The 17886-nt window shown below is 42.7% G+C and overlaps 1 protein-coding gene across 3 annotated transcripts in view; it reads right to left on the reverse strand.

Moving 5' to 3' along the window:
* Positions 1-706: 706 nt before the first annotated feature.
* The window catches only part of SLC38A4 (solute carrier family 38 member 4), a 58939-nt gene continuing 41759 nt past the window's right edge, over positions 707-17886 (reverse strand). For 2 of the 3 annotated variants that reach the window (XM_036889646.2, XM_036889645.2), the window contains 10 exons: positions 15660-15741; positions 15495-15577; positions 15340-15398; positions 14227-14502; positions 14018-14097; positions 12682-12782; positions 10932-11056; positions 5657-5801; positions 4361-4458; positions 707-2899 (listed from right to left, as the gene is read on the reverse strand). In XM_036889646.2, coding sequence (XP_036745541.2) covers positions 2798-2899; positions 4361-4458; positions 5657-5801; positions 10932-11056; positions 12682-12782; positions 14018-14097; positions 14227-14502; positions 15340-15398; positions 15495-15577; positions 15660-15741 — 1151 coding nt within the window. In that variant the 3' untranslated portion in view covers positions 707-2797. Of the gene's footprint in view, positions 2900-4360; positions 4459-5656; positions 5802-7399; positions 7606-10931; positions 11057-12681; positions 12783-14017; positions 14098-14226; positions 14503-15339; positions 15399-15494; positions 15578-15659; positions 15742-17886 lie in introns of those variants that run through there. The other variant, XM_036889650.2, reaches the window with a different exon arrangement.

A 17886-nucleotide genomic window follows, 5' to 3' on the forward strand; every position in this document is an offset into this window, starting at 1 on the left:
AGGACATGAGTCCAGAATATATAAAGAACTCTGACAAATCCACAGTAAGAGGACAAACAACCTAATTTTTAAAATGGGCAAAAGATTTGAACAAACACTTCATAAAAGGAGACATGGATGGCCACCAAACACATGAAAAGTTTCTAGCGCTAGGCACTATGGGAGTGGGAATGGGACTCATTTCACAGCGTGAAAGGCCATGAACCTCAAATGACGATGCCAAATGTTGGCAAGGCTGGGAGCAACTTATTGGTGGAAAAGAAAATGAAATGATAGAAACGCTTTGGAGAACTATTCAGAAGTTTCTTAGAAAGTTAAGTGTACACTTACCATAGGGCCTGTCAACCCCACTAATTGTCCATTTTTGCCCAGTCCTCAATGCTTCCATGTTTTCTCTTCTCCCACATCTTCTGTGTCTTTCCTATTTTCATGTTTCTTCCTGAATGAATTCTCCCTAATTAACCAGAGACTCATGTCTCATACATTCATTCTAGGAGGTATACATGTGATGACATAAAATCAAAATAATTTAGAATTAGCTGTGTGATTTGCCAAAATGAGATGACAACTATTTTTTCACAGCTATAGATGGTAGTTATGTCAAGAGTAACAATGAAAATGGAACATACACCAATATGAAATATTTAGACTTAAAATTTTATATTCATGTAAAAATCACAACATTCAATAACACAATCACATCATAGTCATTTGAAAAGTTCATTTATTATATACCAATATACACTTTCTGTAATAAAAAAGCCTCCCAGTACATTTAACCATTTTATAAAGGAAATAAGAAAATAAAATTTTCATCTGTTTATAAATGAGGTTAAATTAACCAGTACAAGATACCATATGTAAGTCTGCCCTGCAGTCTGTGAACTGTAATTCTGAAAATAGCCATGAGAAAAAAAAATGGTGCTTTAATACTTGGCATTGTAGTATTGCTCTTGAATATTCATATAATTACAAATGTCGGTATTTTAAAGTTATTTCAAATTAAAGCATTCAAAATATATACAAATTTTACAGTTTTCCTTTTTTTTGGATTAATCTTTGATATTTACATCTAAATACATTCAGATTAAACCTTTGTTTTAACACCTAGGTATCTTTTCCATTTTCTATTTTGGTATACTCTTTAGGTGAATTAAAATGGAAATACATCTTAAAGATGCTATTTGGCAAATTTTTGCAATAACTCAAAAGTTATAATTTCTAGTAATGCTCAATTTCCAAAACAAAGTGCACCATTCTATAGTAGTATGTCTCTAGAAAATAGTACATAAAACATATTTTCTTAAAGCATATTCCAGAAAAACTATTGAAATATGATTTAATAATATACTTATGATACTTGTATTTTATACTTGGCTTTACTAAAATATAAAGTATTCAACAAACGCTCTTGCTACTGATTTGGGGAAAAAAATCACAAACTCCAGAAATTCTAGGCCCTGAGTAATAATTTTTAAATCCATATCATGTATGTTGTAGAAATAATAATAGTTTGCATCTCTTTGTAGTGTTAGCACTTCTATTTTATGGAGAACCCCTCAATGTTGTATTCAATAGCAAACGAAAGTCAGCAGACACCTATGCAAGCTACAAATGAACTAAATCCTGTCTTAGATGTGCTAAGTTGAAAGAGCCACCTTAGTGTTGATAAGGATTTGCAAAAGGGACTCATTTTCTTATAGAAGATTGTGGCTATGGTAAACACTGAAGAGCATTACTGAGCTATTATATAACTTAGGCTTCAAACTTAAAATATCCCCATAGACAGATACATACAAATGGATTTTTGAGCCCATCAACTTAATTCCCTGCCCCCACCCCCAATAATATAAATGTTTTGACTGTGAAGAGAGAACTACGCATGTAAAAAACAAAAATCAAATGTACTATATGTTAAAATTCTGATGACTACATAATAAGATTATATATACAAACATAGCAATCACAGTTCCCTGCACTGAATGTTTATCAAATAAAAATGTATCAAACAATACTGGGCAGTGTGTTTCCACATATCGTGGTCTCCTAAAAATTCTGAATGAGAATGGAAGACGAGAGGGAGAATGTTGTTCAACGACAAAAGTATGACAAGAGGCCTACATGGAACATTAAAAAGCCAATGCTTCCAGAATAGGCAGTTTAGCTAGAAGCATTTTCGTTGTTGCTCCATAATTTAAATGAAGCCCCTCTCAATGTTTAGTGAGATGTTTTAATGTTTACAAAATACCTATTGAATGAAGAGGTCACTAATTCAGTGTCACAAACAGGGTGAGTAAAATATTTCTTTACTGCTGGCAATAAGATGTTCTAGCCTGGTGTCCGACCATTCACGTGCCTTACGGTCTCTAGACCTGCCTTTTGCCTGTGTTATTAAATAGATTGATAATATCTGGTGCAAGACTGGGAGAAGGCACAAGTGGTGATAGGTAGCTTTGCCCCTGGGGCATTTTCGATGTTCTGAGAATACATGCATCTGGCTCTTCCTGGGAGACAGGGAAGGTGGGGAGGTATTGTCTGACAACCATTACTGCAGCTAATACATCTCTCACTGCTCTGCTGAACCTGGGCAGAAATGTGCACCACAGATTTTAAACATATAAACAGCCACTCGTGACAAAAATGACATTCTCTCTTCTGCTGGTACCTGATGATGTTACTAGGAAGTCTTTGGAATCTTCCTGTTATTTCCTGAGTAACACTCCAGTCAAGATAACTCAAATGTCTTTTGGAGCATAATTTGTAACCATTTCCAATAGAAAAGAGATTTTTTCCTCCGTTAGTGATGCTTGGAATATGGGGGGTTGTAAATCCAGTCAGTTATAATGAGGGCAATGCTTCCAATCATGAAGACGATCCCCACCACAAGGAAAACCAAAGCCTGAAACGCAGAGATGGCTTGTTACACAGCACAGAAAACATGGCTGCCTAGCACAGTTTGCTCCATAAGCTGTTTACCTAGGGCAGCAATCTTACTTGCATATTGAATTATTCTTACAGTTCAGATGTCCACAACGAGCAATCCAGTCAACTTAGAACCCTCAGTGGGGAAACGGGGGCAATTTAACCCAAATGTCCAACAGAGAGAAAAAGTTAATTGATTTCCTACAGCAAATGATGGAACATCTTGTGATCATTCAAAATCAAGTGATAGAAAAGGATTTAATGGCCTAGGGTGTGCTCATGAATCCTTAGGGGGAAAGGACAGGTCATGAAAGAACAGTATGTGTGATATGATCATGCTTTATCAAGAAAAGTCCTAATATGCTGCATATTCCTTAAGAAAAACCTAAGAGTATATATGTGAGTATGGGGGGGGCAGGTAACCATAAACTCTATTTCAAATTGTACCACTAGAAAGGGCTTCATATATATTACTACAGAGATCAACCTCTATATATGAGGAAGCAGCAGCTAAAATTTTTTTTCACTAGGAAGGATCTAGGAGGTAATTTTACTCATTTTTACATCTGATCACACTGAAAACAGGTCACAAGCATGACAAATAATTTGCAAAGTCACAGTGCCATAAAAGTTGAAGCAAGAGGGATTACAGAGAGTGGATATTCTGGGGGCAAAATCATGGGAGGAGCTTTTGATAGCAAACTGTCCTGGAGACCTAAACAACCTCGAGAGGTGAATGACTCCCAGGCAAGACTCAGGATAACTCAGCAGAGGCGTTATTTTATCACAGAATACTTTAAACACGTGCGAATTATCTTACTTTTTGTATCAGTAAGAGACATTCTTTTCCAAACTTGATATAAGACTTTCTTAAACAGTAACTGATAATATTTAATTATTATAAAAATTATTTCTAGTGCATTTTTATAGTACCATTATGGAAAGGAAATATATACTCTCTAGCCAATAACCTCTTTAGGTATAAAATATAGTTCTAACAGGCAGACAGAGGTTCTGTACTGGATCTCAGTCCACAACAGGGGTCAAGGTCCAAGGAGGGGAACACTAAGCAACGTCTTTATTTCAGACTTCACAGACCTAACATATGACCAAAATGTTGAAATCACTTCATAACACTGATAGGGAGCCTGACTCCTTCCTGCCTGACTTCCTGTAGCCAGTACTCAGTGGTGGGAACTGGGGACATGTATTCAGTGGTGAGGACTCAATTCAGAATACTTGATATTTGAAAAGAAGAAATTCCAGAACCCTCTGAGTGCTGGAAATCTACCCCTTTGTCTCTCCTACAGAGTTCCAGCTTATCTAGTGATTTTTGGTCTTTGTTATCAATTCATTTTTTGGAACCATGAATATTTTCTGGCTTACTCTAAGTAATTGAAGAGCAAGTTATAAGGGGGGAAATTGCCAGCTTACTTACCCCAATCTTTTGGGGAGACCCGAGAGGCTCTTTCTTGACAAGTTTAAGATAAAAAACTGCTGGAAGAATGAAAATCAGCATAGTGGCGGAAGATGCCCCTGAGGAGAGACACAGGGTAGGTCAATGTCTTACTTGGCTGACTAGCAAGGCACAGGCCCAAGGCCACTTGTACTTCAAAGAAATCAAATCTAAAGTGACCCTTATCTTAGTACTGAAAGCATTAGAAACTCATCTAGGTTGCTCATTCAAAGAACTTGGGTACATTTTAATCTTTATAAACATAACATCATAGCAGCATACATAACATGATACACAAGAGGCTCAATGTTATAAATTTATAGGCTATTAGTGATATAAACACTAAGGAAACTGAACTCATACACACCCCTATCCAATTCTCATGTTTCAAGTTGCTTACTTCTAATCTTAAAATTTTGTATTTAAAATTTGAGTAAACCTTCTGTGGGGTAAATGGAAATTTTCATCCAGAATTTCCCACCTGGCCTTAGTCTATTTTCATACCAATGGATGATTACCATGGCAGAGCATCCAGTCCATTTGGGGCAAGGGGTGGAGAGAAAATGGCCATTCTTTCCTCCCCTCCGTTCCTGGTATGTAACTGGTCTGGAGGCCACCAGTCACCAGGGACCCACCGATGGAGTTCCTGACAGAAGGGGCAGGCAGGGGGCAGTGGGCATGCAGAGGGCAGCAGGGGGGCGGATGGATCGAGTGCTGGCTAGCAACCTGAATGAGCTGTGAGCAATAAAAACCTTTTCTCCCAACCTGCCCTTCCCCTTGTCCTCCTTTGTTTTCCTCGGATTCATAGAGAACTTGCCCTGGGTGGGGAACCCCCTTACTCCTGGAGCTACACTCTCAAATCTGCAGAATGAAAAATTAAATATATTAACAGGTCACACAATTGAAGGAAAGAACATGCTTTCAATGTCCACCTCCTCCAAAGATAGCCATTAATGCTCAGCTAGGACTAAGAGGCCTGCATGGTCAGCCTGCAGGTAATGTCTATCTTCCTCACATTCTGAAGCAGAGTCAGGACCTAAGTCTACATTCTGGGTCCAGCTGGACCAGATTCCCATAGGGTGGCTTTTAGCACTAACATTTTCTGATCCTGTGAATAACTTCCTGTGTCATCTGTGAGGGATGAAAGGTGACCAGCTGGTCTAACAGGGCCCCTGTGAGCCTGAGGCAGACCGGGGTCCTTGACCTCCCATCACCGGCTCCATGTCCACTGCTAAAAGAGACACCAGCTCAACTAAAAAAGGCCCTTCTGAAACTCACCAATGAACCCAAAGATGTATTTTATAGTTGGTACAAGGATGACCAAGACATTATTAAGTGCAAGAAGCATGGCTGCAATCAGGAAATGTCTTATCCAGCTGAAGGGTCTTCTGGGAAATAACAGTGTGGTCACTGATGTCCGAATCTAGAACAAGAAAGTTCAAAGGCAAGTTTGCTGATTTGTTTTTGACTTTAGCCACTATTTCAAATATTGTTATCACCCTTCATCGTTGTCTTTTTCTTTTATCTCCCAGAAAAGATCTTGATGCTGCTTTTTTTCTGGAGTATTTTTTATTCCAGTAAAATACACACAACACAAAATTTACCACCCAACCATTGTAAAGTGTACAGCTCAGTGTTATTAAACCTGCTCACATTGTTGAAAACCCTGATGCTGATTTTTGACATTGGAGACATTTTCCTCAGTGACTTACCTTGTGCTCACTTTCTCAGCTTTCAGAATTTTTCCTTAAAAACCTCAGCCAGGAAGAGAGAAAATAACACAAGCTATGTAACTCAGAGACACAGTAAACCCTTGTTACTTTCTAATCATGTCTCATCAGACTGGGTTTAGTATTAAGGCAAGGGCTGAATTAATTTGCATGTGATGGTAAATGGAATTTTTACAAAACTGGGTTATTAAATTTGCATTTTATTTAGCGTTTTTGCCACCCGGTATTTTAAAAAATGTGATATTCTCTGGTGTTTACTCCTTTATCTTCTGCCACCCCAAGTGAAGATGCACAAAATGCAAGGAACAGGACCGAACAATCATAACATTCCTCAGTTTCTAGTTCAGTGTCCCACATGCAGCAGACACTCAAAACATTAAACTGGACGGAACAAATTCTTCCCGAACAAAATCCTTTTCCTCCCTTCAGGAGCCTTGGCAGATTTCAGGCCTATTTTAGCGTCTGAAGTAAGTAGGCAAAGGGTCAAGGGAGGTTCCGTGTGTAACAGCTCAAGTCACCTGATGTAACTGGAAGGAAAGGGCCTTCGGGGGTCAGGGGGAGGGAGTTGTGCTGTTTATGTTTGAACAGCTTATTATGTTTGAACAGCTTAAGGAAATTGAAAATACTCTTTGGACTCTTAGAGGACACTTTTTGACTTAGTGAAATTAGTCTATTGGCTTTTTGATAAGTGCCCACTTCAGTTAAGCTAGGAGGTCACATTTTTAGAAATGCTGGAATTGATTTTTGCTTTGAAATTATATTTCTGAGCCTCTCAATGGTGGGGAGATGGGAACTCAGGTAAAAGAGAAAATGTAAAATATGTTTTGGAACCTGCATATGAATGACCAGACCACATGTATGGACAGCACAAAGTTGCCTGCAGTTTCTAAGGTGGCGTTTTCACAGCACACCGCCAGAACTAAAGCCACTTGTTCCAGTTTCAAAGGCAATTTCATTTCCAGAATGGCAACCCAGGTAGCCTCTGGAAGCAGTTTGAGAGTGGCTTTGGAAAGGAATTAAAAAATTGGATCAGTGAGAATTATGAAATGCACTCTGACAAGCAGACCAAGAGGCCAAATGCTCTGATTCATTCCCCCAGCAGCCCATAAATTCTACATTATGACCTACAACTAGTGCTTGTTCATATTGCCCAAACTGATCTAATTAGTAGGCTTAATATAAGCTTTTTGTGGTATGTACATAGTACTTGAGGATTTGTCTAAAAGCGCTAAACTTACGTAATAAACACATAGAACACAGGTTATTTTCAGGCAGAAGTCAACATGTATGCTTTTTAGTCCTTTGTTAAAATGCATTTAATTCAATAAGCTGAGGTGGAGGCAAATGCATACATACAGGGCCTTGGAAAGGACATGAGGTTTCCTAAGGCCTCCTGGCTCCCAGAAAGACTGAGGCTCGGCCTAGTGGCGTGAGCACAGAAGGCTCACAGCAAGCACGGGCTGGGTGGATGGTGAAAGCCTGCTCCTGTTAGTGTATCTGGAAAACAAAACCCCAAACAGAAGTAAAGGCAGAGAGTGGCCAGTGTGCCCTAAACAGGGCACACTGGGGGCAGTTGGGAGGTAGTGGCTGCTGGTGGTGGGAGAGAATAGACGGAGCATGCTGTTCATTTCAGGCTAAAATGCTGCCTCCAGGCTGAGCCTGGGATCTAAGTCCTGGCATGTCTCCTTTCCTGGGCTATTGACTGTTCACTTATCTAAGTGCTCTTTTCTCTACTGACACAAACTGATAAGAACCTAGAAATGTGGGTCAGGTGCTAAGGGTGGGGGAGTCCCTAGCAACAGCCACAGCCTCCTACCCAGGGTGATTCCAGAAGAGCTCTGTGCAGCTCTAGGGAAGATCTGTTTCTTCCAGAGTGTTCTGAACAAGAGCCAGGTAGGAGGGGCTATGTTCTAATGTGGGGACCCTGTAAACATCAGAAATGGGGAGGCTGAGTGGGAGGTGGGAGTGTCGGTTCTGAACTCTTAAAACATAATTCTGTCATTAAGAAGTCAGTTTCCCTCCGTAGGGCTGCCGGGACAGGCCGTTGGTATAGTCTTGTTCACAGTGGCACCAGCCCCGTTTCATGCCTGTGTCTGCATCTGCTGCAGAATAGGGGCTCTGCTGGCAGCCAGAGGGAAAAGCGTATGCTGCAATAAAATGCAGCCGAAGCAGCTGAAGAATCTGATGTGCCTCTTCTGAGGCGTGGCCGGTGTTCTGGGCAAACGCACTAAGGTTATCTGGGCCTCTGTTCTTCTTGGGGATGTGTGAGCTTCACAGCACAAAGAGAAGCTTGGGCTAGAACGGCCTTACAGTCCTTGGGAAAGAGACACGGTCCCCACAGCCCCCACTCCCACCCCCACTCCCACCCCCACTCCCACTGAGAAAGAGAAAAGGGATGTTGAACTGCTCGTGAAAAAGCTGGAGTTTTATTAGTTCACTTCATCTATTCAACAGTCATTTCAGGCAGTCCCTGTGTGCCTGTTACTAAGAAGGAAAAATCCTAACAGGAGAAAATAGTAAATGGAGAAATCAGGGAAAAATTCGGCCACCCAGCAACACCCCCCCTTGTCAGCTCCTCCTGGGCCCCGAAGGAGAGCACTTCATGGTGAATGAGGCAGAAGGCAAGAAACACCTAAAATGATGGGTTTGGCCAGGATTTGGTCTTGGTTTGTATGTGGGGGCATCAAGGCAAAGCCAGTAAACTTGTTCCTGGTTATGAGCTTAATTCAAAGCAGCCTCTCAGGGGAGTGGCGCTGTGACTTGGCGTCTGACACTAAAGATCGGGGCTCTAAGTTGTAAGAGACACAGATACCACTGACAACTTCTAACACTTTGCTGGAAAAGCATCTGATGTAGTTGTGGGGCTGGGACTGGAGCTGGCCCTACTTCCATGTCACTGTCACATCCACAGAGGAATGATTCACTTAACCCAGATCCTCACTCAACCTGAGGATCATAGCGGATGTCGGCAAGGCGGTGGCCTGTGTTTTTGCTAGAAAAGCAGTATTCTTTTGGAGACAGCTTTTCCTAGTGAACATCATTGAATTCATCCCGTGTCAGTCACTGTGTGCATCCCCGGGGACATCAACTCAGTGCGTGGCCGACGGCAGAATGTCATACAAAAATGCCCAGAAATGCTGACGTTGAGTGAAAATACTTAATGGACAGCAGTTAGTTATTTTTCTGAACTTTGTTCTAATGGCCAGTTTTGATTCTCATGGGCATAAAATGGGAGATGTTTCCAAACTACTGATGGTCACTTTATACCAGGGCCTTATCTGGTATGCCAGGGAAGGATCTCTAGGGCGAGGTCTGGAGTTTTAGTGTGGAGGTGAAACTGCCACTGGTAAATGAATGAAAGGCTGACTTAACTCCCGCTGCCGGGACTGCAACCCTCCGTGTCTGCCTGGAGCTCTGCTTTAGTTCAGCTGCCTGTGAGGAGCTGAGTGATCAGCCCAGGCCACTGCGCCCCTGGCCACCATGCCCCTGGCCACCACCGGAAAGTACTACGTTTAGGGTCATGAGCACAGAAGAACATAACAGACTTTCATCAATTTGGATTCAGTAATGATGTGCCTACTATGTGCCAAAATTTAGTGATGTCTTTACCCACAAAGAGAAGAGCTCTAGAGAGTTCTTTTTTCCAGCAACACTGTTTACTTAGGGTGCCTTGTAGGGTAAAATTTCTTTCTGTCTACAGCTATTTTCTGCCTTGTACCCATGACGGAGTGCATGTCATTCGAAATCTTCCAGATATATGAGAGGCAAGACATTATTTAAGAGTAAAATATTCACCACCATAGTAATAAGGATCTGATTTCATGCTCTCAGGAAGACGGAATGTGACAGAGAATATTTCAGGGCACAAGCTGCATTTAGAGTGACCACAGTGCCCCTGAGCAGCCCCCACGCGCTGGGCCTGCGGAGCATTCTGTTCTGGGCAGGGCTGGCTACTGAGTTGCTTAAGTGCCCCCTAAGATGAATGAGTAAATTCAGTGTTTATGAAAGAAGAGCTGGCAGGAAGGCATGGGCCTGTGTCCACCCACAGGTGTGATTTAGCTCACGCAGCCCCCACCACCAGCCTGCTCCTCTGTCCCTACAACCGACACCAGCAGCAGGTGCCGAGACCGGAGGGGCGAGTCCGCCTGGGGCCAGAAGGCATACAGTGGATGGTACAACCGTTCTCAAGAAATTTGGTTCTGGAACAGAATTTACTAGCATGATTCCCTTCTTATTAGCCTTCAAGGAACCCGGTTAAATGAGGTGACTTTTGGAGTTTCTGAAGCATGACTAATGGGACAAAGTTAAACACCTTTAGGACTGTGGCAGAAATGCAGTATGATTTGGAAATTGTTGTGGTTTTGGCTCTTAGCTTTCAGAAGTTGTATGAATTCCTACTCATTTCTGCTACCCACAAGACAGAAGCTGAAGATCTGCTTTTCAAATTTGAATTTAAAAATTTCAACCTTAGTAAAGCTGGAAAATACATTTAAAGTTTTTAACTTTATTTTTCCCTTGAAAAAAAATCCTAATCTAGGCAATGGTCACACAAATATATATGTGTCAAAATTTATCAAGCTATAAACTAAAGTTTGTGCATTTTTACTGTATGTACCTCAATATAAAAATTTTTTTATGTATGCACCCCCAAAATAAAAAAAAAATCTAAACATACTTGCTGTGTTTACATATCACATGGTCCGTTTTGAGTGGCTCCAAAATGCTGCACAGAAACGCCCATGGGTGTCACAACGCACACTCATCTAGAGCACAGGGTCTAACCTGGGGCCAGGCAGGGCCCTTCCATTGGGTCAGGTACTTACTGGGAACAAGACGATGGGCACGGTGAGCACCACGGCCACGAGGACAGCCAGCCGCACTGCGAGGAGGGGGGCATCAAACGTGCAGGCCCTGCTGTAGGCGTGGAGCAGCTCATCTTCAACCTCTCCTACGAGCAGGAGGAGAACGTGTCACCCGGCATTGCCGAGTCACCTCTAGCCTTGGAGAGAGGGGGCACAGGGAGGCAGGAAGGGCCCAGGCCTGGAGGTCTGGACACGTCCACCCTCATCCCACCTCTGGGCTTGTCAGCTGGGGGACTTTCTCTCAGACCCAGTACAGACGCTGGTCTGAGATCACAGCTCTGCTCTTACTCCTTTGTACCCTCAGGTGCGTCACAACGAATCTCTTTCCACTGTACAGAAGCCTTGCGACACAGGCAGAGGGGGATGAACGGCCAGCTCCGGCCCTGCACTGCCACCTGCACCACCTGCCCAGTGAGCTCTGATGCAGCTTCTCCAAACCTGGTCTGAGACCCGAGCGCAAGTGATGATGAATCAGGTTCAACAGCATGGCTCCATCATGACACTGATAACATATTTCTAGATTTTCCCAAGGTTTTGCTTGTCTTACAAAATCATTTAGAGTCATTAAAAAATAAGTAACAGGCAAGAATTAGTGTGATTTTTACAGGGGCTCCCAGTGAAAATTGCTGTAAGATTAGATACTGCCCTCCTGGTAAACACATTCGTTCAGAATTCCAGACACAAAAGGCAGGAAGATGTTATAGGATCAGATGTTTGGTTTTCCCACTACTACCTCAAAGTCAGACAAAGGGGGCTTAAAAATACTTTCGACAGTACTGATCTTTCATCAATTCACAGCCAGTAGGGAGCTGAGACCTTAGCTAACACAAGAGCCCAGTTAATGGCCAACTATTAGTCAAAGAGAAGGAAACCCCAGAAAATGATGCCCGTACACAGTCTTTTCCTCCACAACTTGTCTTGCAACAAATTTAACTTACCGAGTCAGGAAAAAATCCAAAAAATTTGAGGTTTATATTAAAAATATGTTGATAACGTCAGTTACCATGGACATGCCCCACCAGATCAACGTTTGCACCCCTGAAATCTGACAGCAGGGTCATGGCTCATGGAAGGGAATAGCCATCCTTTCCTGTTTGTGTCTTGTTAAGATGCCATAGAAGAAATGTTTTAGGCATTTACTCTAATGTGGCCATAGTCACTTGTTTTTAATAGCATATTTCCAGACTGAAGGGAATTCTCTCGTCTTAGGAAACCATTCACTGTGACAGAATAGAAAGGGGTAAACCGGATAATCTGCCTAACACTTCAAGCCCCCAGATTCTCCTTGACTGGAAAAAATAAGGAGCAGGTTCCAATTCAAGGACTTTGTGCTTTTTCTGCCATTTTCTTGGTAGTTAATTATCACACCCAAAGAGCTTTATAACATGCAATTGGATTCACTCTCACTGCTTCTAGTTTAAAATGGCCTATGGAGCCAAGCCAGAGAAATAGCATCCATCCCTTAAGGAAAATAATTAAATTTGAGGGATATTTTTTATAAAATATGTGTGAATTCACAAACTGTAACCTGTCGGCCAGGCTGGGTTCAAACCCCATTTCCTTAGGTCAAGTGACAAGGCCAAATGGCATGTGAATCGAGTAGCTGTAGATCATGATGCCTGCAGAAGGTAAAAGAATTACACTTATGTGGGTTTATGATCAGTCCAACCAGGATTTGCACAAAGAGAGTAACTTTGACAGAGTGACCTACCATAGAAGGTCAGGTAACCAAAGAGGGCGGCCAGGAGGTACAGAGTCAGCATCCCAGTGATGGAAACATTCGACACGGTTTGCATCTTCCTCTGGGACCGACTGAGAAGACGGAAACAACACTGAGCTTCATTTCTTTTTTAACTTGTGAAAATATCACTTTTTTATAACTAAAATTTTAAAAACAATGAAATAATATGTCTGTATTGCTATTAAAAAACCATGTTTCTAGTGCAGAAACATAGCTTATGTAAATTTGTCCCAGAACTGTGGATGATTTGTTTCTGCTTTTTTCTTAAACAATGTTGTCCTAAAAGGGATCAGTTTATTTCATGTTGAGTAAGCATGTCTACTGAGTATCCACGGAGGTAACAGGAGGTCAGACTGTTTCCCCAATGTGGAAAGCCCTCATGTTTCGTAGCGGGGCGGACGTCACGCAGACCAGGACCCACTACATTCAGGGCAGCACTTGGCAAGTTCAGAGGACTAGGAGGCCCCCCTGCTCCCTGGGCAGCTGTGCAGGCAGTCGTCAGGCCTCCGCAGAGCTGCTGTCCCTTCTCGGTCTTCTGGCCGAGACCAGGTGTAACAAAACTGCTCCATGTGATTCTCCAGGTAAATCCAGGACGTTAAAATAATTGAAAGTGTTCCAAGAATTTATGACATAAATCAGAGTTTATGGGGCAAGTGATTCTTACTAGTGAGAATGAAGGCTGAGGTTATGATGTTGAGGTCAGGGAAGCCGGGATCTAGGACCTCCTGCCCTCAGAGTCGGGGGAAAGCTGCTCTAGTGGGCCCGCTCTATCCCCACGTCATGTCAACAGCCTCAAAGAGGAGAGTGTCAACAAATCACAGAACGTCAGCTGGGAGAAACGACTGTGTAGCCAGTGTCTGCATTGTACAGATAAGACCATGAGGCCAGATACTGGCTCATCCCTGTGGTGAAGGACGAGGGTGAGGCCATGAACACAGGTGACAACAGTGGCCTCGCTGGACAACCTTGACCATAGTTTTTGGCCTGCATAGGTGTGACATTTCCAGTTCAGGTGACATCATGCTTCCCAACAAAATGCAAGTTCAAATTTCCCATAGCTGCCAAAATCCCCACTGGCTCCTCCTCCTGCTGCCCTGAACTCTTCCCCTGGACAATTCGGGCTGAGGAACAGGAGAGAAGGGAGCTGATTTATACCTGTCTGGTTAAAGCATGATGCTGATGAGTGTGGATAGCATATGCTCCTGCTGAAGAGAAAGCTATGCACCCTGCTTCTGTGTAAAGCACCTTTGAACATAATAAGCACATTTGCAAAGCAATTAGAATGCTGGAATGGTGGCCGCCTTACTCTTTAAGCTCGCTGTAGATGGGAAGGACCTCGGGGTGGCACACAAAGGCAAACGCTAGGATAGGAATTGCATAGGCCGTCTGAAAGACAAAGACAGCACATGGTTAGCACTCCATTCACACGGCAATCCCAGGCCAGCTCGGCTTCGGTTTATGACAAAAACTAGGGGCCACATTATCAGGTTCTTCAGACCCAGGCCTTCCGCTTACCCGCGAGTTGAACACAAAGTATTTGGGTTGACATCTGTCATCACTTTGAGCTTCGTATTCTACTCCAGTCCCGTGAGTAGAGCCCTTGGCCTGGTTCCCGTCCAGCCCTGCAGGGCTCTGGCGGGTGTAATCCAGCATGAAGTTCACGCCGCTGCTCTCAGAGCTGTTGGGCAACATTACCGTGTGCACTGGAAGCGTATTGTTGAATGTCACATTTCCAGCATTATGATCCAGAATGGGCAGAGGGCAGGGTATTTGGAATTTCTTATAAATCACCTAGACCCAGTCATTAAAAAAAATAGTTAGCCTTTTGGGGAGAACAATGAAACAAATCTGTATGTGTGCCTTACAGGGTAGAGGTGAGGGGCTGCTGCTGAGGGTTCCCATGAGCCTCTGGGTGGCTGGGACCCCCTCTGGTCTCTGTTCTAAGGGGTGCTGGCATTCTGGTCAGCATCTCTGCCCCATAATACTAATAAAACAGTATTTTGCATAAATCCATCCTAAGTTTCATTTTCTTCCATGAGAAAGATGATCATTTCCTTGCTACATTTCATATCTTTTATTCCTTCAAACCAGTGATAATAAGGGCTATCAAAAATTCCCCCTTTGTCCTTTGCCTCTTTTGGGGAGACACGGTATACGATTTGGCATCCATCATATTATAAGAAATTCCCCCTTTTGGTGGGGAGTGGGGTGCAGGAGAGAAGGATTTTTTCTTTGAATCCACTGTGTTGCTCTCTCTTCATGGGGGAAATGACTAAGAGAAAACGGCTGATTCTTGAACGTATGACTAATTTTATACCCTAGTCGTTTCTCTCGGGATTCTTCATGTTCTCCTCTGTAAATACTGGATTGCTGTCACTGCTTGAAGCGTCCCCTTTGTCCAGTGCACGTGCAGAGGGCCGAGAACGCACTATGAGCAACGACCCTGGCATTCTAACTCAACTATTTTTAAACTCATGACTGTTCTATTCTCATTCCAAATTAGAATTCAAGAAAATGGCCTATGATGTGAGAACTATTTCACGCTAGCGAAGTGCTTGAACACTAATTTAGGCATGGAAACATCGCATGCTCACCAAGCTACAAGGATCATGTCAAAAAATCACTTACCACACTGACAAAAAACACCATGCAGGTCAGAGAAAATCCGCTGGTGTAACCAAGGTAACCTAGGGTCAGCAGAGAAATTCTGGAAGGTGAATATGGCATCTACAACCAGCTTACTGACTGCAACATGAAATGAAAGAAAAATTAAATGACTTTACCTAAGTTTTTAAGAAGAGACAGTGGAAGAATGACTCCAACAGACACAAATATGACGAGGTAGTTGCCGTTGAGGTACCATTCTCTGGAAAGAAGGACAGAAAAGAGTGTTAGGCTCAGAAAGACCAAGGGGACAAGTCACTTAACAGAGAGAACAGAACACATACCCTGTATTTTCTTCAAGTCCCATGAATGCTCTGATTACTTCAGGTAGTTCGTATTTAATGATAAAGAGGTAGCTTGACATTGCTAAAACGGAAAACGTGACAGCTTAGAGATGTGCATGCAGCAAGAGAATAGGCAAGTTGAGAGAAGTGCTGGCGCCTGGGACATCTGTCCTTCTCAGCAAGGTGAGCACTGAACCCCCAGGGAAGGACAGGCCACCCACGAGCATCCTGTGCTGCTTCCAAGTTCTTCAAAGAACAGCCTCTAGGCCCTCTGGCCCTTGCTTATGGAACCTGGCTGTCTGTCAACGTCAACTCTGTTAAATCCAGCTCTGAGGTCTCCAGTGAAGCTTCTCTGAGCTCCTCCCTCATCGGGCATAAGCTGGAGCCTGTCCTGCATGTGCTGTGGAGCCTACAACATGTGCATGGGTCTGGCAGCAAAGGCCTGGGCCGGGGGAGGGCAGACATCACCGGCTCACCCCGGGGGGTGCCAGCCTGGTCCCCTGCACCTCCCGAGGGGCACACAACATTCCAGCCCCTGGTGTTTATGCTGCAGTCCAGGGCTTGACAGAAGGTTTCAAGAGACAGGAGCCTCTCCTACCTTTGTCAGGGAAGATTCTTACTCTCTATGTCCTACTCTCCCTTTGGCCAAATAAAAAAATTATGCAAAGTGCCAAATTTCTTGAGATGTGATAAATGTGTGATCATGTTCTCTTCTGAAAATCTGATGAAATCTGTAAACCCTGTCCTGGAAAACTATATGTATGCATATATATGTACATACACATAACATACAATTTTGCCTAATATTGTAGGGGTTTGTGCAACATCCCTTCTCATGTCCATCCAATCGGTGAGGTAAAATAACTAATTTGGTATTTGACATATAGTCAAATAAATTAAGTAAAATTTATTTAAATTAAAAACCGACAAGTTTTGCATTGCAAGGTTTAAGTGCACTGCCTCCTTCTGGCGAACTTTTGCTAACACTTAAAGCAGGTACCTTTATTGAAAGTTGCAAATTGAACTATTAATAGTTTAAAAATATTGAACCTCAAACAAAAGTAATAACAGTGATAATTCCCCATGTACTTTACTCCATTTGATTGGCGGAAAGGCTACGTGAAACAGCAGGATGTACAGCTTCATTCCGTAGCTGAGGATATAAAGGTTCTGAGAGCTCAAGTGACAGGCCCAAGATCACCCAGCTTGAAAGTGACAGGTCACCCAAAATATGAGATCGCTGATTGCCGGCCAGTGTTTCTTCTCTTTTCTGAAGTGGAATGATTTTTACAATACCTGATGTGTCTTCTGTAAACATTACTTGGTTAATCTTTACAAAGACCTTGGCTAAAGCTAAATCTTAACGAGTGTAAACAGAGACAATATTTCTGATTACCCGGCTCAGTGACTTTATTTTTTTATTAATTGCTGACTTTCAGTGATGTCACCACTGTTAATGTGTTTGGTCTTTGAAAATTCAGAATGATCCAGTCCTGTCTGGTAAAGTCAGCATTGTTCTGCTAATGTTGAAACATCTGTGGCAAATAAATAGTAATTTTTCAGGGGATTGAGAAGTGTGGACTTGCTCTAAATACAGAAATACAGGTGATTTCCTTTAGGCCAAAGGAACCATTAAGCATACAAAGTGACCAAGTGAGGGCATTTTCAGGGGTGGGGCATGAAATCCCATCCTTCTCTTCTAAAGTCACACTCCCTTTGCGTGAGCCTCGCCCAAGAGGCTACTTTACAGCCTGTTCCATTATTTAGAAGCATAAGAGTAGCTGCATTTTGGATAAGAGGCAATGCTGTGGCCGCTCTGCTTACTGGGCTTAGGCTAAATGTGTGTGCACCCAGATCTCAGTTGTCCAAGCCAGGACAGGAGATCAACTATGAATTGATCCTACAAATGTCTGATACTTTAAATCCTGATAAGGCTGAAAATGGAAAGCAGCCTGCTTGGGGGAGTTGGAGGACTTAACATGCTTGGGGCCCCAAACCAATAAAATAAACAATTCTTGCATTACTGCCAAATTCTACCCAGGATTGTAATCCTAATATATAGAAACATGAAAAGAAATAAACACAAATCATTGAGATATGCCTAGATTTTACTTATCTGCTTATCAACTACCCATCATCAGGGGCAAGGATAGTTGGATAAACGTTATTGAAGGAATTGCTGCATTCTAGAAATCACTCTAGTGATTTTCAGTGATTTTATTTATCA

The sequence above is a fragment of the Manis pentadactyla genome, chromosome 14 (assembly GCF_030020395.1).
Source record: "Manis pentadactyla isolate mManPen7 chromosome 14, mManPen7.hap1, whole genome shotgun sequence".
Taxonomy (NCBI): Eukaryota; Metazoa; Chordata; class Mammalia; order Pholidota; family Manidae; genus Manis; species Manis pentadactyla.